The sequence below is a fragment of the Sardina pilchardus genome, chromosome 2 (genome assembly GCF_963854185.1).
Source record: "Sardina pilchardus chromosome 2, fSarPil1.1, whole genome shotgun sequence".
NCBI lineage: Eukaryota > Metazoa > Chordata > Actinopteri > Clupeiformes > Clupeidae > Sardina > Sardina pilchardus.
This window is the reverse complement of record NC_084995.1, coordinates 29,173,206-29,197,450: the sequence shown is the minus strand read 5'-3', so window position 1 is coordinate 29,197,450 and position 24,245 is coordinate 29,173,206. Positions and strand designations below refer to the sequence as shown.

Below are 24,245 nucleotides of genomic sequence, written 5' to 3'. Positions count from 1 at the left end.
GGCTCATTTCCTTAGGAGAGAATGCCTCTGCTGGCCTGAGATAAAATCGCAGGCCCCCCTTTTACCATTCATGTATTTCACATGCAAAATGAGGCCAGAGGATTTCTTCCATCAGCGCTTTGTGATCTTAACACCACGAATGCCTTCTGCAGCATCTCAGTGCGGCAAAGCAAAGCAGCTGCAGGTGCAACAGGGCACTTAACAGTTCTCTGAAATGCCAGCACATAAACGTCCCCCGCTGACACAAACTCGTCCCCGGGAACAAGAGGACCATAAACTCTGACGAGGCCTGTAAAAATGGCGAGAGTTATCTCGCCGAGTGCATCACTGAAATGCATCCTGGCGCAGGTACCCCCCGTCAGAGACCCTTCTCAGCTGACACCCCGCCGCCGCTGGGCCACTTTTAAGAGCGCCCTGGCGAGGAGGAGCGGCTGTCGGCCGCGTCACCGGAGGGATGATTTGTGGCGTGTCCAGCCATCTGCGCCCCAACACTCGACACCGTCCCTGCGTCAGAGCACCGTCGCTGACTGCGTCAGTCCCAGGCCAGGCCCATTACGCCGCGCCTCAGTCGGGTTACCGAATCCAGAAAAGCTCGAAAGTGGGGCACGGGGGCTGCTGTTTTTACTGAACGCAGCAGTGCCAGGGCGACACCGGCGTGTCCAGCACATACCAGGCGCAGGGGCAGCAGGAGCATTTACTGACAGCGCTCACACTGAGCCCCCAAACAATCATTATCTGTCAATACCCAAACAGACATATTTTACAGGGGGTGCATGTTTTGCGTGTGTCTGTATTTGTGTCTGTGGGGGGTAAAAAACAACTGAAAAAGAGAGAACGAGCGATAGAAAAAAGGATATACTATTTTTGGACAGTTTCCCATACAGTACATACTGTAGTTCAAGCCTAGTCCTATAGATCACAGGCTTTTATTTAAAAGGAGACGTCCACTGACGCTCTCTTGTAGTCCAGAGCTATAGGCTTAACCCATGTATGGGAAAGCAGCCCTTTGTGTTTAGAATATGCTCTAATCCACCGTGTGCCTGTTCGTATCTGTGAGGAGAGTGAGAGCCTGAACACTGAACACTGAGACCAGAATACTGAGAACATAACATACACCTTTAACATGGATCTGGTGAGCAGGACATACCATACACCTTTAACGTGGATTTAGTGGGGTCGACATACAGCACACCTTTAACATGGATTTAGTGGGGTCGACATACAGCACATGCTTAACATGGATTTAGTGGGGTCGACATACAGCACACCTTTAACATGGATTTAGTGGGGTCGACATACAGCACACGTTTAACATGGATTTAGTGGGGTCGGCATACAGCACACCTTTAACATGGATTTAGTGGGGTCGACATACTGCACACCTTTAACATGGATTTAGTGGGGAGACCATATAGCTCGTTTAACATTTATGACTAGTGGAGCCTGGTGCTGAGGTGAAATGTGAGCAGGTTACATTTGACCATAAACACCCTCCCTGCTACAGGCCATTACCCAGCCTAGTGGGGCGCAGTTCCTGCCTAACTCTGGTGTGTCCTGCAGACTAGCCATTGTTTAAAATAAAGGGCCTTTAAATAGGCACAGACCACTGCACGTATACACACACACACATCCCAACACCCCCACACATCCCACCCCCCCCCACACATACACGCACACACAACCCAAAATCCCCACACGCACGCACACACATCCCAGCATCCCCCCCCCCCACACACACACACACGCACACATGCACACGCAGACTTATGCGCACGCACACATGAACACAAGCACAAACACACACACACACACACACACACACACACACACACACACACACACACACACACCTGTGCCTAAATACAATCAGATGAGCAGATAAAGTTACACACACAAAGTCAAAGTCAATTTGCGAATGGTGATTATTAGCACCTTAATGCATATACAACATACCGTATCCTTATCTGACTGGGGATCACAGGAATGACCATATAGGGCCACATACAATAGGGAGATACCGAGGGGAAAGGATATGTCCTCAATTGTTAGAATAACCACTTCCATTTCCTAATTAAGCAAGTGAGCCAGAGTAATGCAAGGTATGTGATCTTGCTGAAAGATATGAACCCTTTAATAGAAAGAGCATCTCACAGTGATCAAAGTGAAGGTCAGCTCTAAAACTTAGACAACTACAAAACACGCCTGGTCTCACGAACATCACCACAACAGGTCAGAGACTGAAGCGCTGCCAGACTCATTGAAGTTGAACATGAGATTGCCTTTGGTGTCGCTGTGCCAATTCAAAGTCAGTCATCCAGTTAGTCCTTTTCATGACTTCAAGTTGCCCTTTCACATACTCCTGGCACATTCTTTGCAGACCTGCAGCTCTCTTTGATCCAGCCCTTATTGCAGCGCTGGTACGTGCCTTATTGTCCTCAGTAATGCCCTGTCTGACTGGATGTACCAGAACTCTGTGTTTACAATGGCCTGGGGAAAATCTTTAAACATTGTACACTTCAGGGCCAAAGCAAGCGCACTCTGTAGAGTTTCAAACTTTGTCAATGACAGCTCCTTAATCACATGTTTACTGACAGAGAGAGTCCAGGGCATTAACGTCATCTAGACTGGTGAAGACTGCCATCCACAATGGCCACTGCTCAAAAACAATCAAATTGAATAGAAAAATCCATACTTTTCTGACATAAAGTAAAATTCTGACTAATACAATTCCACAGCTTGAGGTTAAACAACTCCTGGTTCCTGTCATCTAAAACGGGATCCATCTTGTCAGATCTTCCCTACAACATCTTGAAATCTGACCTGCGGAGGAGAAGCCGTCTTGGCAGCTGAAACCACAAAAGACGAGCTATAACCCGGGAAAACCTCGCACTACAAACAAACGCCAGTGAGCCGCATCAGGCTTTCCATGGCGGAGCCCAGCGCTGCAGGGCTGGACAGTGCTGTGCAAACAGCCAAGGGTGCTTCAGGGGGCAATGACATTCAGAGGGCCTGGCTGTTGTCCTAAGGGATCGCTTTGCACGCATATGAGAACCGTTTAGAGGCGCACAAGTGTCTGGAACGCATTAAATGAGCAACGGCGCAAATCTAGAGGGCAATCTGGGGGGGCTTATATGTGAATACAGTAACTGTCCTCTCTCGGGCATTTGACTGTTCATGGGTTCCAAAACATTAAGCTTTTAGGATAAGCGAAAGAGCTCCTGCAGTTTTTTAGCACTTTAATGAGTTTCTGTTGGAAAATGGCGTGGCGTGGATGAATAAATCAGCTGGTGCTGGACCCGAAAGCTACCATTCAACTTTTCAGACATGACAAATCTCATGATATTCAGTGAACTGTAAAGTTCCAAATGGATGCAACCCCCTTTTACAGGACTGCAGCTGAGATGGTGAATAATGATTGGCTCCAACACGCTCTATTAGTGGCAGGACCCAGGAATGACTACTCTTGACACTTTTATCTATGTGCAGACAGTCCTCAGCCAACTATGTGATATACTGCTCTAGAAGGTGTTTAAAAAGGTGCTAAAATTAAATAGAGTTCTATGAATTTCTCCCCAGATCAGCCGAAATGAATACAGCACACAGCATGTTACTGAAACCAAACTCAATCATCCTTTAACGCCTACAATCAATCTCCACAATCATTTCTTCTGAAAAAATTACACTGGAGAAACCCCTGAATAGATTCCAAAAATCTGTGGAAACTTAAGGTAGACGGATATACTTTACCAAACATGACAGCAATAATGTGTTAATTCACTTAAGTTAACACATGCCAAAACCTACAAAATGTCATTGCATCAGACTAATCCAATTACCTTTAGTCCTCAAGATACCCAGGGCAAAAAGTACAGGTCTAGACGTTGCTCTTTTAGTACAAGATGACAAGCAATATCTAAAGCAATATATAGTACAATGCTTATCTACAATGCATGCATACCACTATAGTCCATTTTAGTGAGTATACTGGGGGCAACCTGGTTTGACTATGGTCTCTCCCTCTCTTGTGACTGCTGCGTGACTAGATATATTTCATGTAGTAATAACTTCTCTGTAGTTCAGGCCAAATAATTACACTAATTAAGAATAATGAAATGGCCTCCTGCCCTTCTTAAGCAGCCTGTGCTCAGTACACTGTCCCAATAAATCCAAAACCCACCACATCTTCTCCCTGGCACTTCCTCGCCATAAGGATTTACGGCATACTCTCATTGCTAATACTTTACAGAAAACGACACTGTGACTATCTCTGTGCAGCTGTTTGTTTTATATCCCTCCACGTCCTTTAACTCCCCAAAGTCCCATATTCCATCTGATAAGCATATCATATAGAACATATGGAGGCCCCGAAAAACTGAAATGAAAACAAACCATACGCTTAATATTATTATCTATGGCGCTCCCTCAGGCTCTCAATAGACACGGATGATAAAATGCCTGGAAGACTGTGTGTTTATGCATAGGTTACACTCTAAGTAGCTACATGTGTGTGTGTGTGTGTGTGTGTGTGTGTGTATGTGTGTGTGTGTGTGTGTGTGTGTGTGTGTGTGTGTGTGTGAGAGAGAGTGTGTGTGAGTGTGTTTGTGTGACTGTGTGTGTGTGTGTGTGTGTGAGAGAGAGAGAGAGAGAGAGAGAGGGAACCTCTACCCGCAATATGTATCCTCCTATCCAAATAAAGTTAAGTAACGTGTGTTTGTAGATGTACCGGTATGTAAATCTATTGTGTGGAATGGAAGCTGGCAGTATGACATGCTGTATGTGAACATAGTATGTGTGCACAGTAATACCTGCGTACAAAATAATGTGTGAATATGTGAATGAAAATATGTGAATGTCGAAAGTACATAAGTTTAAGTATGTGTGCATTTATGGATGTATGGATGTACAGTATGTATGGATGGATGTATGTATGGATGGATGGATGGATGGATGTGTGTCTGTGTGTGTTGGTTTTTCGCTCTCCCTCTTTCTCTCTCTTTCTGTGTATGTGTGTGTGTGTGTTCATGTGTGTGTGTGTGTGTATCCGAGTGTTTCTGACTCCCCTGCACGCCCCAGACTCTGACTGACAGAGGGAGGACAGAGGCTTTGCAGCTCTGTTTAAATCACTGACCACTAAGCGATAAAGCAGATATGAGCCTTGAAATGGATCACATAAATCCCGACCGCCTCACCAAACTGAAAGCCTCACTCTTGTCTAGCACACGGCTTAGGTTTTTAGGCTGTAGCACAATTAAATCACAGCAGCTCAGCTCTGCTGCTCTGTAATGGTTGGAGGACAGAAAAAATGACACAGAATTTCCACATAAATAAATGGGCACACGCAGTGTGTGATACATATTAATTGTCAACCCCAAAGGAGTCATTTCACTTCGACTTTAACCCTACTTTCAAAAATGATACATTGAGGTATTTTTTTGTCAATTTGGAAAAGCGCAAAACAAAACTAGAAAGAGAAAAGATCAGAACATAAATGAGGTGTGATGAAGGGTGCATTACCGCCTGCGTTTTTGAACAATATCAATGGGTCTATTGACAGCACAGGGAGATCCATAGATATTCCCGTTGCGGACTTTGACAGGGCGTTCGGAAGAGGACAGGAATCCAAAGTTGGTTGGCACACTCATTTTCATGCTTCTCAGTCTTTATTCTTCTTTTCGTCTCCAAAAGGTCCTACTAGGTGGTGGTCGTCATTTAAATGTCTCAACAACTTGAAGCAATCCTGGTATTCCAAAATAAGACATATGTGCTCATAGACACAAGAATGAGAACAAATCACAGTGACATCCATGGCTCCTGAAATGTTTTAAGGAGGCATCCCACCATTTCTTACAATACAGGGGGATATGAATCTCGAGTTGGGTATCTGTTGACCAGGTTCAAGCTTCAGCAGGCAAAACTCCATCTTCTTATACATGTAACTCACACATAGAAGGAACATGAGTTGGACATGAAGGACCTCACACAACTCAGCCCTCCTCCAATAACTCCCATCATTTGCAGCAGCTCCCTCTCTCTCTCTCTCTCTTTTTCTCTCACTTTCTCTACTTCCCACTCCTCCTCTGTTTCCTTTCTCCTCTCTGAAGTCGTTCAGAGGAGCCGTTCCTCTCGCGGCGTGTCTCGACGGGCGGCGTGACAGCTGTGCCGGTGCTGTGTGAGTGGGGGGAGCTGTGCGACGGTGCGGCGGAAACTCTAGCCAGGTCCGCGTCTGCTCCGCTCGGGCCCCTGACGGACTGACTGACTGACTGACTGACTGACGGACGGACGGACTGACTGACTGTGCGAGTGCGAGCAGCTGCCTCTCTGCCTGCCTGACTGCTTTACTGCCTTTAGTTACTGTGAGCTCAGCACTGAGAGGGTGGGGAGGGTGGGGTCACAGACAGCGTGGTTCCTGCCCTCCACCCCCAATCCTTCCCCATCCACCTCCACGCCTACTCAGTTAACCCTTCGCGTCGTTGCCTGAGGAGGCTATACTTCACACTCCTCGAGCTGCTGTAGGCAACACTATTGAAAGTAATGGCAGAGGAACTTCAGCTCGCCGGCTTCTGGCTCTGACGGCTGATATGAAAGCACGGTAAAAACACAGCGCTTTTGGAATCCACCGCTGAAAAAAATTCAGTGTAGTCCAAAATGAATAATCAGGAAAGTTCCAAAGTGCTTTGCTGGTGCCGGTCCTGGCTGGGCTGAGCGTGCCAAACTTTCTGTCCAGCGCTGAAGCTGATGTTCATTAATGGCAAGTGGCGGACACACACCTAGTGTTTACAACAGGCTGAAAGTGTTTACCTGATGAGGACACAGTCTTGGAGCGCCATGTTCTTACATGGCTCCACACAGTGCTTAGCATTTAATTCATCAGTGTAGTTTGGAAGGAAAAGTGCCCATGCAAACACAGCTAACTATGCCGTTTCAAATGCTGCAAATGGCTTGTAAGTACAAACATTACAAACGTTAACAACCGACAGGTGACGATCACAAAAAAACATATCTCTGTCCACATTCCTATGGGATTCTTGTTATCAATAGACTGCCTGAAAATCTAAACAATGTGCATTTTAAGAATCATGAAGGTGTCCTTGTAAAGTTGTGATACTGAAATGGTTCTGTACTGATACAGATTCCACAGACATCCAACAATAACCAGATGGTGGTTTCTCACTTTATCACTACACTGAAATACCAGTACCCCAAACAGAACATCTTAGTCCCACATGTTGAAACTTTTAATTGCGCCCTGAGAGAATGTACAGGAATTTCATCGTTTTACATTGTTTGGAGTCCAAGAAATATGGTGGTAGAAATGGTGTGAAACTCTAGACACAGAAATGCATCCCAGCCCTTATCTTTCTCTGTCCCAGTTACAGCAGAATACACTTGAATATCTGCTTCTCAAGAAAGTCATCCACACTAATATTCAATATTTAAGCAATGGCAGACACCAGTCCTTTACGAACACCAGATATCATGTATTCATCTCAAATACATGCATGAAATAACATCATGTCCATGTAATCCACTTACAGGCCGACACTGAAAGCAGAGGACCCAAGGCTCTCAACAGCTTCTCATAACAATGACCTGACAAGGAACATGCTCACTAAACACACATCCAGTTAATACCACAGATATCAAGAGTTGGCACACTACATTTGCTTAAAAAAGCAGGACTTGTGCGTGAGACACTGAATGAAACAAGACAGAGGAAACCATAAAGCATATCTGACCATGGAATTGGGGGACACATGTTGTTTGCCAGACATTTCCAGCTAAGTCTGAGGGTGGTTCATGAGAAGACATACAGGGTCACTTATCTGTGTGAACTCTTCCTTTTTCTCCACAAAAGCACACGCCTGCATGGTTCTCAAAAAGAAAAACAGACTGGAAACCTCATACAAAACAAGCCTCTTTTTGAGCGTGTTAAGCGCAGTAGCAGATCACGGTGTCTGCAAGAGAAAAAGTTGAGAAAAAAAAGTGCCACTTCAAAACATTTATAAACATGTCTCTTTTCCAGTCGCCTAATGACACCACTTATATGGTCAATACACCAGACGCAGCGATCTGCGAGGTTATAAATATCTGACTCCAAGTGGAATAAATCACAAAATTATTGTGATTGATTGTTCCCCTGAACACAACTGAGAGTGAAATAGCCCAACCACTCGTTGCATGAGGAGCGAGAGAATGCGTCAAGGTCATGTGTCAAAGATATTTTGGCTGGCCTCTCCTGCAGTCCACCTCCTCCTCCTCCTCCTCCACCTCCTCCTCCTCCTCCTCCTCCTCCACTTCAGATTCATTACCGAGACGCAGAGGGTCTATGGAAAAGGCCCAGGGCTCAGCCAGCCAGTGCGTGAAGGCAACCAGACCCTGACGTTGACGCCTGGTCACCGTCTTTAAGGCCAGCGCTGTAAAGCAGCTCGGAGGAGGAAAATAAATTTTGGAGGAAAAACGCTCTCTGAGCAGCCGTCCGTCTCTCACACAAACATATTAGTCGCATGATTAAATCATGATTTTAAATCTTACTTGAAATGAAGCGTCCCCCCCAACCCCCCCACCCACCAACTCCCACTGGTGGACCAACATCATCTACTGTACCCAAGTAGAGAGAGAGAGAGAGAGAGAGAGAGAGAGAGAAAGAGGGAGAGAGAAATAACAGTGATGACCACAAGAGTTTGCCAGGGGAGTGACTCACTCCCCCGTGTCTCCTTCCTTCCTCTGGGGTAACTCTAGCCAGGCCGTTACACGTCACTGGCATGTGTGCTGCAGTCACACTGCTGACGTGAGTGTGCACATACCACACACCTACGTCTGCGGAGCCACTCCAACCCCCTCCCCTCGACAAGTGGACATGCTGACGGTGTCAACGTCTTTCTATTCTGGTGATCTATCTCACCTTCTTCATTAAGGTCTCTTCCTCCATCTTTGCTCATCTCTAATGTGTGTGCACACACACAGCATAACAATGTAGACACTGTAAGGGACAAACTACTTAATAGTCACATTAGAGATCACATTTCTATCCCGTTTAAACTGGCCATTGAGAAGCAAAACAGTGTTCTGAGATGCCAGCACCCTCTGCTGGTGCCTGTCTGCCATCAAAAAGCAGGTCAGCCACCAGCTGAGCTCTAGCAAGTTTCTCTGCAGCGCTAACCTTCCTCTGAGAGACAAAGAGCAACGCCTGGTCTTATGAACACGCAAAACGCAAAAACCACACTCATGCCAAACAAGTTTAAACATTAAAGATTAAATAACATAATAATACATTTGTATTCCCTGACACAACATTTTTAGATAAGCCAAATTCTCATCACAATTTAATTTGAACAACTCACACCGTACCTTCGACACTTCACAGCACTCCGAGGTGACTCCATTCAGGCTACGGGAAGCTTCTGTACGACAGTGACCAACCAGCAGAGGTCCCACATTACTCGCGAGCGAGACAGAAGGACTTTTTTAAAAGTGCATCCTTTTCTCCGCTCACAGGAAGCAGGTATGTTCAGCGCTCTGGTGCACCATCGGAGACAGTTTTGGCAGGCGAACAGTTAGTGTGCGTTCAAATAGGCCGGGCCGATCAATGCGCTTTGTTGGTGATTGGGGAAAGCAGTCATGCTGAAAATATGGAGCAGTGCGCTGACGCACACAGTCACCCTAGCCACAGCATCCGCAGCTATCGACTGATCGAGAGCCCAGAGACGGTATTTTTGGGGCCCACTGTCCCCTGATTGGGTTACCTTGCTTGACTCCTGGGACACCATCGCAAGCACAAAGACCCCTCACACACACACACACACACACACACACACACACACACACACACACACACACACACACACACACACACACACACACACACACACACACGAGTGAAAAGGCACATGTTTGTCATAGCTTTCACTTACTGACTGGTGTCAGAGACGCTTGAACAATAACACAGCAGGACACCATGATAGAAAGTGAAAAGTTGGATAGATTAAATGGAGAAATGGACGGAGAGAGAGAGAGAGAGAGAGAGAGATAGGAGATAGGACCAGTAGCCTGGTACCAGGCTGGACTGCTCGTCCGGTACTCAGCAGAGCCAGTGTGGAGAGCCGCATCTGCAGGACAAGCCAGCGCTTTGTGTACACCAGCAGCAGGGGGTAGCAGAGGAGGGGGCGAGAGTGTTGTCTTTGGGTGTCAATGATGCCCTTGTTCACCACATGACACTGAGCTATGCGGTGGGAAGTCGCGACAGGTCCATTACAGAAACACTGGACTGAGGAACAGCAATGTTTTGGGGATGCTGCCAAATAGTGTCGGTTTACAGAGAGGTTTACAGAAACGTTGACAGAGCTAATACTCTCTTGAGTGAAAAAGTTAACAGTGTGCATTTAAGTCTGACACTTGTTATGGCCACCTTCTAAACAACTGACAAACCTCACCACCAAACGTGTTTCCCCTTCAGTATTTATAACCCCAAAAAGTACCTAGACTGAACTAGTTACCACTTTAAATGCTACTGTTCATAATATTCCAATAAAGACAGAAGTTTCATTATGTGTCATTCGTCAAAATTAGTTCATTTTTGCGTACACATGGTCAGCTCAAGAACATAGCTTTCACCTATACATGCTGTAAATATACAACAGTGGACCACAATTGTAGCTGTTAAATATGAATTGCTCAAAACACAATTCAAACAGTAAAATGTCAGTCTGATTTTTTTGTTTGCTTTTGTTGAGTAATTCTGTGAAGTGAAGATGCGTATGCTGAATACCACGACACAAAATTGAGCTCTCTGCAATATGAGACACTGTAACTACTGGAGCATTTCATATTCTCACAATATTCGTATAAGGTGTGTTTTCTGTAACCGTAATCCTCACGATATTAGCATTAAAATATATATTTAAAACATAGACATTGCAAAGATTATACAGTATCACAGTGGTGGCTGGTCATTAAGTCGGTTGTTTTTTAATTTGATTTTGCGAACAGTCAAGAAGAAATATAAGCAGAAGAAACTTCAAGGGCCATACCCAACTCCGTCAGTCCACAGACTAGGGCCATTTAAGACGCAATATATCAGACAAGAGCAGCGTTCCTCTATCTATCTTTGGCCATTTTGTAGCTCAATCTCCAAACAGGATCATGGCGTGTCTGATCATCGGGATTCTGCCTGGCTCTTTCCCAACATCCCTACGGGGGGACGCGCAACAGTGGACACGGACTGTGCCATCGATTTGTCAGCTCTGAAGGCCTCGGGCCGTCCCGGGCTCGGCACAGGCGCCCATATGAAATACACAACACCAAGACCAAATAGAGCTTAAATGTCAGCATACCACACACCATCTGTTCTCTTTGCATCCAGCCAGGATGAAATTCTAGGGAAAGAGAAATCCTACACACACTCAGCCTCAACTGTGGTTTGGTCACATGGTGCTTCATTTATAAACCAGAGAAAAGGCAGCATTTGGCAGCGGCAAAGTTAGTTTGATAGAGAAATGACACCAAAACTCAGATTGTACCGCTTTCAAATGAAGTAGAAAAGGGCATGACTAGTTTGTCATTACATTTTGACAAAATACACACTGTTGTGGTTTCTTTGACAGAGAGATGACTTAGCCATACTGATGAACAAGCAAGAAAATAAAAACATAAAAGTTAATTCACCTTTTAAAAAGCTAACATTTGAGCCTTGAAACTCAACTACCGGTATATGTTTTCTAGGGCTTTTGCGTATGAAAATATTCAGCAGGCTTACTTGACTAGACTAGGTTTACATCCAGTAACAGTTACGTAACTCGCTTGCATTATAAAGGTATACGGCAACCATCAATAAGCAGTTCCGGCTATGACAGCGCAAGGCAATTACATCTAAATGTACAAACTACATCCAATGAGGCTGCACAGCTGCAGTTAAATAAAATCAAATCCACTGTAGCTAAAGCCTGACTATAGGGTGATGGGAGTAGAAATTACATCATATCATTTGCCAAGTTGGAAATCCATGCTGGCAAGAAGATAGCATTTTATCTCAGATATAACAATATACATACCCAATGCATGAGTGCCTTCTGGTTGAGTAATTCATCTGCACAGTCTTCCGCGGGAAACGTGAGTCTTTATTCATTGTGAAATTACTTTATATGGGCAACCAAATTTACTGAGGAAAACTACAGAGATTCAGTTCACTCCCAGGAAAGATGGAATTATTGAAATGGAAGATGAGTCCATAGATCTCTCGAAACGGCCACAAATCCACATTCTGTTGGGTAGATGAGTCAACTTCAGCCAGAATCTGTAGCCTCCATCGGCTGTAGAAACAACTGCACAGCCACCTCCTCTTTGACAACTTTCACTAAACAAAAGCGCAAGAAATCTCTGCCACCCAGAGGAGCCTGAGTTACTATGAGCACGGCATTAGACAGTCCATGGCATCTACAAGTGTTCAGGGCGTTTCTTTTTTCACAGAACCTTCAATATAACATGCGGTATGTTCTATTCCGATAATGTATGTAATTACCTCAAGGTCTTTTTTTTTATTTACCTAAAGCTGGCGAGCTTCAGTCATCTGTCTGATTACATCAACTGAACAGACCTCAGTTGTGCCTCAGGGAACTGAGGCCAAAGTAATGTTGAAATCAGAGCTAATATCAGTCGGCCAAGCAGATCTGTTGCAAATGTTCAGCTTGTTTTGCTTGGCTGCAGACCAATGAGCTGGCAAGATAATCCTCTAATATGAGTTAAACACATTCCTAAATAGGAAATGCCAATCAAGAAACTCTTAAATAATGTTCAGAGGGATAACAATGAAATCCTGTCCAAATAGGGTTCCAAACTCTCCTAAAAATATTGTTTCACAGCATAGAGCAGAAAACATGCTCTCTCCGTGGAACAAAAAATAAGATATCCAAGAACATTGGCAGTGAGGGAAGGGTCTTATAATCCCATCAGGTGTTCCCTGAAGTGTGCAGTCCCATCAGCCTTCCATATTTGACTCGTCTCTCTCTGAATCCTGAATGCTGGAACTAAAATCTGGCTTGGAACCACAAATAATATCTTGAAAAAGAGTGTGGGGGGGGTGGGAGTGAAAGAGCGAGAGAGAGAGAGAGAGAGAAAGAGAGAAAGAGAAAGAGAAAGAGAGAAGTAGAAGTGTGAGGCAGAGACGGAGCCCAAGCAGACCGACACAGAGGGAGGGAGGGAGGGAGGCAGAGCGAGACAGACGTCTGGAGGAGGGACAGAGAGGCGCTGGTGCTGGTGCTGAGGACCATGCGAGATGTCAGATGAGTGCCCCGGTGTGGCACTGTCCTCCTTGGTGAGTCCGCGGCCCTGTGCGCCTGTCCGTTTCCCCTTCTGCCCACACCAACAAAGTTCCACACATGGAACTGACCCGCTTCTAAGCGAGGCAACCACTTGCGACTGCCTCGGGCGGAATCCAATAGATAAGGGAGGGCTGCATTGGGATGAGGCTTATAGAGTATTTACCAACATGGACAGTGGCTTTGGTTTGCCATTCCATGTAGATTGCTGGAAAGTCCGAGCTCTGTGAATTGCCTGAGCATCGTCACCAGTGGGCCATTGCAGGTTTGGCGGAGAGAGGAATGAATTTTGAACGAGCTAGGACTGATTCTTCAAGAGGTTAAGATAGTGCATCTGCCTGTCAGCTGCTTCCACAATGACAACTCCATGAAACGAGGAAGACAAAGGGAGATTCCAGAGGCAGCTCTGAACCGGTCAGAGTTGACATGCATCTTTGGGCAGCTCCATGCCCCACTCTGACGCAAAGCCTCTTCATCACCTGACCAGGGTGATGTGTCAACAACATGGGAAGCGTCAGCCCCTAGTGGATGAAGAAGCAATGGCACGTGGCTTCTGTTCTTCGCTTTATCAGCAAATCACATGAAATCCACAAACCACAGATGTACGTTTTTAAGGGCTTTCAGCACCAAGCAAATTCGTTCCAATATTGTTACTGTTAGTGGTTAGGAAAGTAAAAACAGGAAACTGTCGCATCTGTTGGCGCAAAACATGTAAACTACTTGTCTAGGGTGATACTTCAAACCATCAAATTTAGACAGCTCACTGCTGTTATTTATTAAATCCTTCAGATTTGGCATCCGGTAAGGCAAATCAGTTGTAAACGATCTCGTGCCTGTAAAGAGTCTCTCGCAGAGTGTGCTTAACCAAAGGGATATTGAAGGTTGTGGGTGTTAGAAAGTCCCTAAAATCTATTAGAAAAGGGTATCATGTGAGGATACATTTAAGAATTTACCCCTCCATGTACTTAACCTGAAACCAGGAAATGATATGCCAAGCATAAAGCATGCAGCAGAGCAGCTTTCTTATATTATTCTTAGTGATAAGTGACCTTATCTGTTCTGCCACTCACGTATTGCTCACTCACATGCAACAGAATTCAGCTGAAGTGACATTTGCTTTATTTGATTACTGCAGTTTATTAGGGTCTGAATATAACTCAGACGAGAAATGATTTGTATTAAAATATGAGCAATCCAGAAAAGCAACAACACCCAAGTCCAGTATCCGGCGGTCCGAAGTGTGTTTACAGCAACATGCAGTAGTTGTTATGGGTCAGGCAGCCAGTGAACTCACACGGCTCTGGAGCTCTGGCTGCTGGAAGCACTCGTGCTGGAGCGGATGACTCCAGCCCGGGATGTAAACATTCTCTAGAGGCACCGGGCCACATGACAAAGAGTACAACCCCGGAGAACTGTGGGGCCAGAGCGCAAGCCAGGGAGCCTAGCAACACTCGTCGCTCCCTTTCAACTCGACACCTTTGGCTAACAAATACAGATCTAATGCTAACAGTTACAACTCATTCCAGAGGCTCAACGTCCTCATAAGACACTTCAGCAGTACACTTCAAAACCAAAGAACACTCCACTGATTAGCCTCTATGAGCCTCAATTCTAAAAATTGGTCTGAGATCCTTGACACAAAAGATTAACAATTACAAAAAATCTAGCCTATCTGTTCTTTCTCAAACGAACAACAACTCCATTAATCTATCTTGACACAAGAAATAGAGAGACCTCTTCGGTCCTGATTCACCCAACTGGCAGGGACATTTCCTGACAGATGTACCGTTAGTTTAATTCCTTCACTTTCTACCTCCATCCTGCCATTTCTCATCTTAACGGCGGGGTTTGTCTACTTTGTTTAATCCACATAGACCCTTTCCAAAAAGAAACCCTTTCCATTTAACGCTTCTGTCAATCCAAGCAGGAGCTTCAGTTCACAGACATCAACATCTACAGAATGGGAGACAAAAGGGGACTGAATCTCTACACTATCAGGTGTGAAAAAAAACGACTAACAAGTTCACCAAAGTTGCCAGCATAGCAACAAAGCCACATTATCACAGCAACACCTACAGTACATCAGTCTGAATATGATTTTTTTTTATATATGGACTGATAAATTAACCTGCTTTTAAAACTAGGTATGCAGTACCCTTCAACACTTTCATTTTCATTTTCAGGCAATGTCAAGCTTCAAACACAGCTTGTCCCTGGGTTCAATTTATATGTACCATAAGATCTAGATATTGTTTAAAATTCACAACTCCGTTGCCACATCCTCAGTTCGTTGCTGTGGTAGGCAACACATTACCTGCAGTCTTTTTCTAAAGGGAGCACACGTGTGTACAGAAACACGTTATTCCTGTGAAGGGCAAGGAAGAACATAACGACAGACACACAGCTTATCAGGATGAGGTTATCTCAGGCTATAAACCACGGGCCAAGTGAGGGACTGGCAGGGAGAGACTGAAAATCTTTATCTGACTCTACGTTTGCCAGCTGTTTCCTTCAAACATATTGCTCTATTCATCACACCTGACAAGTCAGGCAGCCAAATGATATTTAACAGCATGCAAGTAACGCATGTCACCTGAAACATTCAGACAATAATGAGACCGGCTTCATCTTTTTTTTTATATAGAAATACATTTTGCTTTCTGAAGGTTAATCAAGTTGTGTGGATTTCAGGTAGCCATAGAATCCCTGCACATTAAAATGGTCCTTTACATGTGGACAGTTTTCTGCCTTGAGATACACAAAAACGCCTAATGATCTTGAGCAGTTATGACGAGCTCAAACAGGATTGCTGTGTAAAAAGCAACAAGCAAGGCAAGAGGTTCAATATAATACAAACAAGTCACAGTGACAATGAAGACCTCAGGCCAACAAACCTCACAGATCATCCTCCCAAAGAACAAAGGGGTTATTCATGATTTAGCACAGATCATCTCTTCAAATGCAATTGTAAGCTACACCAACCACTAGACTCAAACTTAGAATCACCTTTCAGTCGGGTGGGCATCTTTAGCTTTGAAATCTGCCTTGTGATGTTCTATTGCGTAACTGCCAAAGAGAACAAGATTCTTATGGCTGGAGGAGCCGAGCAAACAGATAAACAACGCCACTGTCTAGACCCGACTGGCTCCCTGCTTGTCTTGAGGTGAAAGTTACGGGGGACTCTGGCCCTCACCAAAGCGTGGGCGCCGTGGAGGTCGGTGAATATCTACCTGGGTGTGTGAGCCAAGGTGAAGCGCCTCAGCTGGGTGATGCTCCGGTTCATCATCAGGCGTCGGAAGAGCAGGGGGGAGTTGCGAGGGGAGCTCCGGGGGGAGTCGCGGGGCGACATCCTGGGGGAGCCGGTGGGCGAGCTGCCCTTCGATCGGGTCTTCAGCTTGGGCAGTGCGGCTCGGCTGACCGCGCGCTCCTCCTCCGAGCTCTCCGACAACACCTCGCTCATGGCCCCCCGCCGCGTGCGTGCGTGCGTCCGTCCGTGCGTGTGTCCGTCCGTCCGCCCGTCACCTCGTCTCTCGTCAGCCCTTTGACACCAGCGACCTGTCCTCAGACGGGCCCGTCGACAACTGGAGAGGTCCGGCCGCTTTGTCTTCTTCCCACTGACACGAGCTGTGGGAGAGCGTGCTCCTTAGGTCCACTTGCGTAACCGTGTTTATCAGAAACGCAGAGCCTTAAAACATGGCCAGTCCTTCGCTGCTTTGATTACACACACAACTTTGGTGCACAGTTAATGGACCAGGCCATCAGTAGAGTGGAATCCCTCCCTCTGTGAACCGACTTTGTTTACATAACTTTAAGGCCCTTCCCTCTCGCCGCCTAAATATGGCAGGCCCATTTACAGCGCTCAAGTACCATGGCACAGCCACACAGCCATCCACTAGAAGCTTTCCTTGCTAATTACTTCCTTTTTAAGTCCCCTGACATGTAAATATTGAACAACAGCCCTCAACAAAGGCGCAGAAGAGAGCACAGCGGAATGATTGTGCCCAAAATTTGCTCCAAGAAATCTGTTTGCTTTTCACATACTCACAAGTCTACCAGTCACATGAACAGGCCTCACTATAAAAAGAAAAGAAAGATAACGTTAGAAAGCACACAGGCACTGTCACGATGGTTCTCTATCACCGAATACAAGCATTCCCCTGTGGGCTTTGTTTATCTGCAAGGAAAAAAGTGCTTTTTTCCCCCAATCTTACGACTCCCAGCTGAGTTGAGTCCTGTACAAAATAATCTCCACCCCTGACATCTGACTTAAAGCAGACCTACAGTATGACATACTGGAACATCAGGCAGCAGTGAGGTGTTACTCTACACTTCATAAAATGTACATCTCCGCGAATGGAAACATTTCAGTGTTCAGATATTTTGGTGAAGGTACTGTTCTCTTGTTCATCTTGTTTGGCTGACAGCACAATAGCGAGATCTGTCGGGGGTCCCGTTCCTTTCTCAAGATCTTCTAGTAGGGACAGTTGTGTAGTAATAACACTTTTCTCCAGGATTCAGGAATGTTTACAACTTCCCCAATATGGTCCATGTGAGGCACAGCCCTCTTGTCCCTACACTATGTGCTGTTGCTGGGACAGGGTCACATGGCTCCCCCTGCTGTTCTTTATTTGCGTCATCCTTCTGACCTTTAACTTGTTGTGCTTTGCATCTTGCATGTCCTTGGCATGTCACAGAACTTTGAAGGGATACGTGCCTTACGTGCACCACAAACAAACATGTTATGTATTTTGAGTTAGAGTCTAACATGTTTCCGTTACTTTCCAATAAAAAAAGAGATCCTTTTTTACTACTCAGGAGACAAAACGCAAGACTGTCCGGACATGATGCATGAAAGTAGAGATCTTTTCGCTCATGGAACATTTAGTGAAAAGAATACAGAATCATTTTCAAAAACAACTATCACAACAACTGTCTCCAAATTTACCTCGTAAATATTTTCTCTAAGGTTAAAATCAAACAAATATGAGGGACTGAGTCACAGAGACAAGACTCATGTCTTCCTCTCCAGACGAGTAACTCAGATAAAGGCCTCCATCCCACTAAATCTCCATAAGAGCGCCAGATGCATCTTTACTAAAAGACTTCATCATGCTTTACTGGGGGTTCAAAATCTCTCCGTCTGAAGTTATCAGAAATCTCTGAGGACGATAAACATCAGCCTTCCCCACATCTGAATTCCACCACAGTGCCTGAGAACTTGAACCCCTGCCTACTGAAATCTTTAATTATTAGTGGTGATAGGTGTTTTTTTTTTGGAAGAGAACACCCCAGATCATATCTCTGGTACAATCAATGCCACATTTTAAATCCACTCACTCCAATTCCTGTGAATTTTATAAAGACCTCTGGGTTGTGTCTGATGTACTCAAAACAGAACATTAGCTGCAGTGTTATGGGTTTCCATTGACTGCCACAGTGGTGGACACAACAGACTTCCCCTGATGCATGACGATGAAAAATGGCTTACCATGTCTTCTGAAGACAGTCTGAGCCGGTGTCCATGTCCGCTACATCAATGTAGAACGTTGGCTTGCCTGACACTGTCTCTAGGACTCTCTAGCCTGCTTTTGACACACTGGACAGTGGTCCGACATGACAGCCGCGGGAGCTGCAGGGGTCCGGAGAAGGTTCTCTTCACGGCACAATTCTGTGCGGGCTTGACAGGGCCCCTCTCTTCGGATTCCCACTCTCTCTGGAGAACACAGGGCACTGGTTGAGCCACAGGTCACTAAAGACACCTGCTCCTTCACTCTGTTTGTATGTATGTTTACTGAACTGTTGAGTTGCACAAACATTCATCTGACTCAAAAGAAGCATAACTAATGTGGAGATGGAAGATATGATTTGTAAGAATGAGACAGCGAAATGGTTGCCTGTCACCTCTTCAACAAGCTTTAGCCACACAATGACACTGGACAATTGTCTCTGGCTCTATCGCTATGGTTTGTTGATAGTGGGTATCTAAACCGTCAATCTGGTCATATTTCATTCCTAACATTGTTCGGTGGTAGAGCACAACAAATCTGTGTGGTGGTTGTGATGGTTTCTTTGCATAGGGGCAGCTGAAAACCATAGAGTGCTGACAGAAGTATAAGACTGGCCCTTCCGATATCTCAAAACAAATACTTCTTGAGTGCCTTTTTTTTTTTTAATACTGATTATTTATTTTTTTTGTAAGACAAAATCAGTCTTAGACCAATGTTGTAGGAAACTATGCTAATAATAATGTTTTCTAATCATATTTTTGATATGATGGAGAATTTCTTTTAAAAACACATAAAGCTGATAGGTGGTTATTCTACTTAGGCATCAACTGGTCCATTAATAAAGCAAATAACACTGTACCTCTGTAACTCCAAAGAATTGTGACAGAGAGCTGCTTTGTTTCATCATCTAGCACTCAGATGGGTTCCTGTAGAAAGTGAATATTCACATCAATAACAGAACATGTGACTGACTGACTGACTGACAGGACATGGACCATTTACATATCTTACAGTCATCACCACAGTAATCCCAACTTTAGTAACTATTAACAACTATCTTAATATGTCTATTTTGGTAACAGATTTTCAAGGCAAACTGTGTACTTGTTATAACTTTGACATTACTTTCTATTTACCACATTACTACTAATGACTATTTATAAAACAATCAGTTGTACCTATTGTGTTACCAAAAGGTAAAGCATAAAATAACAATACCAACAGTTTAACCTTTTCTGTACTAGTCCTTACCTTATTAAAAGATTCCTTCTTAGGTCCGAAAAAATAGATAAATTAAATCCTGTAAGAATTTAATGAAAGTTTTACCGAGAGAATCTGACCACTGGACATTAATTAACTGTGTATCTCTAAATACTGAGACCAACAGTATCATCTTGATACAGCTCACCTAACAGGCTCAACTGCGGTCCACACGTCAACAGTAACTTGCGTCTGTAGTATCTTTAAATACTGAGAGGGACTCTGCCATCTTCATACAGCTCACCTAACAGGCTTGGCAAGTGTGCATATGTCACAAGGTACTTGTGTCTACAGACAAAGCTCAGACCAATGCAAGAGGTAGCATTACAAATATAACACTCTTACAGTAGTACATATTATTTCCATTTCTATCATGCTGAACAATAGTGCCAAAAAAAAGGGCAGAATGAATGCATTTTCACAGAACATCTAATATGCTGGAAGAACAAATTCACAACTTGGCAAAAGTCATTGAGTGTTTCATTGGTAATAAGGCAATCAAAGGGTATCAAGCAAGTTTGCACAAGATAATACAAGATGATACAATTCATTATTAACATTTCAGTAGGTGTGGTTAAAGACAAGAGTGAACTGGAGTTATTATAGTAAAATAATTTCTTGGATCTCTTTGAAAAATATCAATATCTTCTAAATCACAGTTGCCCATCATAACATTAATAAATGATAAATAAAGTACAAAATCACTGATAAATAATAAAGCAAACCAGTACATATGAAAGAGATGAGAAATTAATAGTCTGTTCTCAGTCTGTTCAAGAGGGAATACTAGGAGTGTTTCTTCGAATGAAATGTTGCATTATACTGCACATTAACCTACATTATGTAGGGTTGATTAAAATAAATTAAATACAATCTCTCTCTCTCTCTCTCTCTCTCTCACACACACACACACACACACACACACACACACACACACACACACACACACACACACACACACACACACACACACACACACACACACACACACACACACCTCTTTCGCAATGATAAGAAACTACTGACAAGGAAATGTTCGCAGAATTTCATAACAGGTAAGCAATACTACTAGAGCTTGCTAAAGCTCTTCAGCCAATGGATTCACAGGAGTCAAAGGTCCTTCATCCACTGTCTTCTCTTCTTGCTCCTCACTTGCATCCACAACTGCATGGACAGACTCTCCTGAAAAAAGAGCACAACAGAAAATTGTTTTTGTCAACAATGCACAATAGTTCAGGGCAATCTGCAAACTCAACGCATCCTTGATTTTTTAATGTGCTTCAGCAGACAAGATGAACACATGCATGCCTGCAACCACCCCGTTCTTGGCAAGTGAACCTATTTTTCCAGATGCTACAAGAGGGAGTTCAAATTGTCTCCTTAATTGATGTGTATTTATAGTTCACAAAATCTTGGCGCTTATGCCGTTTATTAAACACAGCAAAGACACACTGGTATGCACTAGGTACGGGTACTTATAGACTAGCTGGTTGAATTACATAGACATTTCTAGACTATTAGCTGGTTATTTAAAAGACAGTGTAGAATCTCAGATGTTCAATGATTCAAGGATTATGCATCTGGTTTTCACACAGCCTTCTGACTACTCCACATGAAAGAAATAATACACAGTAGCCTATTGTTGCCTATTACGCAGACAAAAACATCTTATGGATGTCATGTCATGCAAATATGCTGGGTGATGAATCTTGCCATATTTAAGGATGCAGTGAGAAGGAGGCAATGTGTATAAGTGCAGAGCACGCTAGGCTGACAATACAGTGAAGTTCTTTCAATTTTAAATGAGTTGTTTGTTTCTCCTGGGGGGCGGGGGGGCGGGGGGGCGGGGGGTTCTCCTGATGTGCGCTCCCCGCGTTGTCAATGTACTCTTGACGCACGGCCACAACATTTACAGACATGCAAAAGCCCCAGCATGCCGCGTTGCTAAAGCAACTTTCATCACAAGTGCAACAAATGTGCTAGAATTTAGATTTTATTGTAGATGCTTAAACAGCCATTAGAGGAATGTTGAGCAATTTCACAATTCACATGGGTACCGTAATTAATATTTCAGCTAGACACTTACTGATAGCACTACCATCTTGCATCATTAACAATCGGATTTTCTGACTGACTGATTGCTTCAAAATTTTTGGTGATAAACTGAACTCAGCCAACAGACTCATCAACAAATCAGGTTTTATGGTATTGGGATTCTCTGGTTCTATTTGGAAATGTTTGTCAAGTGACTGCATCAGCCAATGGCATGAATAGTGTTGCAACAAGGGTTCCACTGTAAGAGAGACAATGGGATATTGCTGGTTACTGTGATGCAGTTCGTTTTCATCTAGTTTGCAGTTTGTTTCCATATTTACTCGTGTTGTGAATATTTGCAGCGTTTTCTGAGTTTGCAGCTTTTTTTCTGAGGTTGCAGATATTTTTGAATATGCATGTGTTGTGACCCTGAGAATGCAGATGCTTTTGAATATGCATGTGTTGTGACCCTTCTCGGCCACCATAGTAAATAAACTTACGATGTTTCAAGTAAGAAAGGTAGGTGTCCCATCCCAGAGTGATAATGTTCACGTAGATTACGCGGAACTTTGCAGGCAGGAAGTAGAAATTGATCATCTGAGCAGCTGGCCAAACACACCAATCAGCCTTTAAAGAAAAAATATACATGGACTTTAACTAACATATGTCATGCATTTTATATTCATTACAACATTTATTACATATATATTTGTCACTAGCCTTGTAGAACTCCCAGAATTTCCCCTTGAATTCTTCCAATCCCTCTGACATAGTATGACCCTCCATCATACCCATACCTGAAAATGGAGATCAACCAAACAGTTCACAAACATTTGGCTAACAATGTGTTAATTTATTGGTAATTTATGCATATAATGTTCACCTAAAATCTTTCACATATTGTATGATATGACAGGAAAACACATACAAATACAACAATATAAACAAACAAACAAATATATTCTTACCAACAAAATACCATAAACCCATAGTAGGGGATGCCACCAGCTGGTCGATCAGAACTTTCTTGCTTGCAATAGGCAACGCGTTGCCCACGAAGACCTTGTCTAACCACCCGTACCAAAAATGCATGAACGGACCCATTGAGCATCCCACAGCAAACATACAACCTGTGGGGGGCGTATTTCAACATAGAACATCACTGGAGACTAACGATATCATACAAGTTACATCAGACACAGAGAATAGATCTGACACTCAGAAAGCACGATAACAGCAGAGTTAACTGATATTTAGCACACATGCTGGCATTATTACTGCATTCGTGTTTACTTCAAATGTCAGGGCTAAAGCCAAATTGTGTGTTTCCGCCGGTTCCCACCTGTGCGAGTCCAGTTGCGAGGTCTGTCTGGATTCGTCCTTCTTTCTCTTGATTGTTGAATTAAGTCCCCAGCAGCGAGCATGGCCCCACAACTCACTGTGTTGGTGACTATAAGGTACCTGCCTTTGAAAAGAGGTTTCCAATACCCGGCTATCCGGATGAGGAATTGCCTACTGGACTGGGAGATCATAGTAGCACTAGTAATTTAGCAATGACTAGGGTAGAAAGCTTCTCCTTGAACGACGCTGGCTAGTGTGCAGCAGCATGTGAAGTAGAGTCTGTGGAAAACCGATGGAAATTAAGTTAAATCACAGTATTATCTGTTTGACCAGGCTAACATTAAGTTCATGGCTAGCTTAACTGAAATTATATTCGTTGGCTAAACCAAAATAACCAAGCACAGCCTTGACATATTTCGAAATGTGAGATGGGTTAGTGCCAGTTTATCACATTAGCCTTCCAGTGGTTTTAAAAAAAATATTTTACTATTATTTCAACTTACCCATACCGTGTATGAATCCAACATTATGAACATAAGCTATCCATACCCTGTCAAGACACCAATGCTGTCATGTCCTTGCAACCGCTTGAAACCCGGCTCGCAGTGCACGTGACGATGGGTTAACTATGCCTTAGAAACGTCACTAATGCTGTAAATTGCGCAGAAAATTTGAGTCGGCGCTCACAGAATAAAATTACTATATGAAACAGAGTAAGTATGTACATAGGGTTCTATATGGGCTAGCCTATGTGAACAACAGACATATTCGATTCAGGTGAGTTCCAGTGTAA

General features: G+C 44.0%; 2 protein-coding genes across 4 annotated transcripts in view; both read right to left on the bottom strand.

The window, feature by feature from the left end:
• pde4ca (phosphodiesterase 4C, cAMP-specific a) overlaps positions 1-20,255 on the bottom strand; it is a 34,733-nt gene extending 14,478 nt beyond the window's left edge. Inside the window, exons 1-5 of one of the 3 annotated variants that reach the window (XM_062525419.1) lie at positions 20,226-20,255; positions 20,069-20,117; positions 19,677-19,743; positions 18,799-19,023; positions 16,541-17,384 (exon numbers count right to left, since the gene is read on the bottom strand). In XM_062525419.1, coding sequence (XP_062381403.1) covers positions 16,541-16,770 — 230 coding nt within the window. In that variant the 5' untranslated portion in view covers positions 16,771-17,384; positions 18,799-19,023; positions 19,677-19,743; positions 20,069-20,117; positions 20,226-20,255. Of the gene's footprint in view, positions 1-5,514; positions 5,649-16,540; positions 17,385-18,798; positions 19,024-19,676; positions 19,744-20,068 lie in introns of those variants that run through there. The other 2 variants (XM_062525425.1, XM_062525430.1) reach the window with 2 other exon arrangements.
• Positions 20,256-20,540: 285 nt separating this feature from the next.
• Positions 20,541-24,032, bottom strand: mpv17l2 (MPV17 mitochondrial inner membrane protein like 2). The gene is made up of 6 exons (XM_062555711.1): positions 23,956-24,032; positions 23,454-23,731; positions 23,080-23,241; positions 22,832-22,908; positions 22,612-22,738; positions 20,541-21,259 (listed from the first exon to the last, which is right to left on the bottom strand). The coding sequence occupies exons 2-6, from the start codon at positions 23,641-23,643 to the stop codon at positions 21,156-21,158; spliced, it is 660 nt and encodes a 219-aa protein (XP_062411695.1). The 5' UTR covers positions 23,644-23,731; positions 23,956-24,032; the 3' UTR covers positions 20,541-21,155.
• Positions 24,033-24,245: the final 213 nt, after the last annotated feature.

Excerpts from the sequence above, each read along its gene's own strand:
- mpv17l2 (XM_062555711.1), bottom strand. The coding sequence starts at position 23,643 with ATGATCTCCCAGTCCAGTAGGCAATTCCTCATCCGGATAGCCGGGTAT. Across the intron at positions 22,739-22,831 it reads AATTCTGGGAGTTCTACAAG|GCTGATTGGTGTGTTTGGCC; the intron begins GCTAGTGACAAA and ends TTTTCTTTAAAG. Across the intron at positions 21,260-22,611 it reads CCTTTCTTACTTGAAACATC|GAGAGTCTGTCCATGCAGTT; the intron begins GTAAGTTTATTT and ends CTCTTTTTTCAG.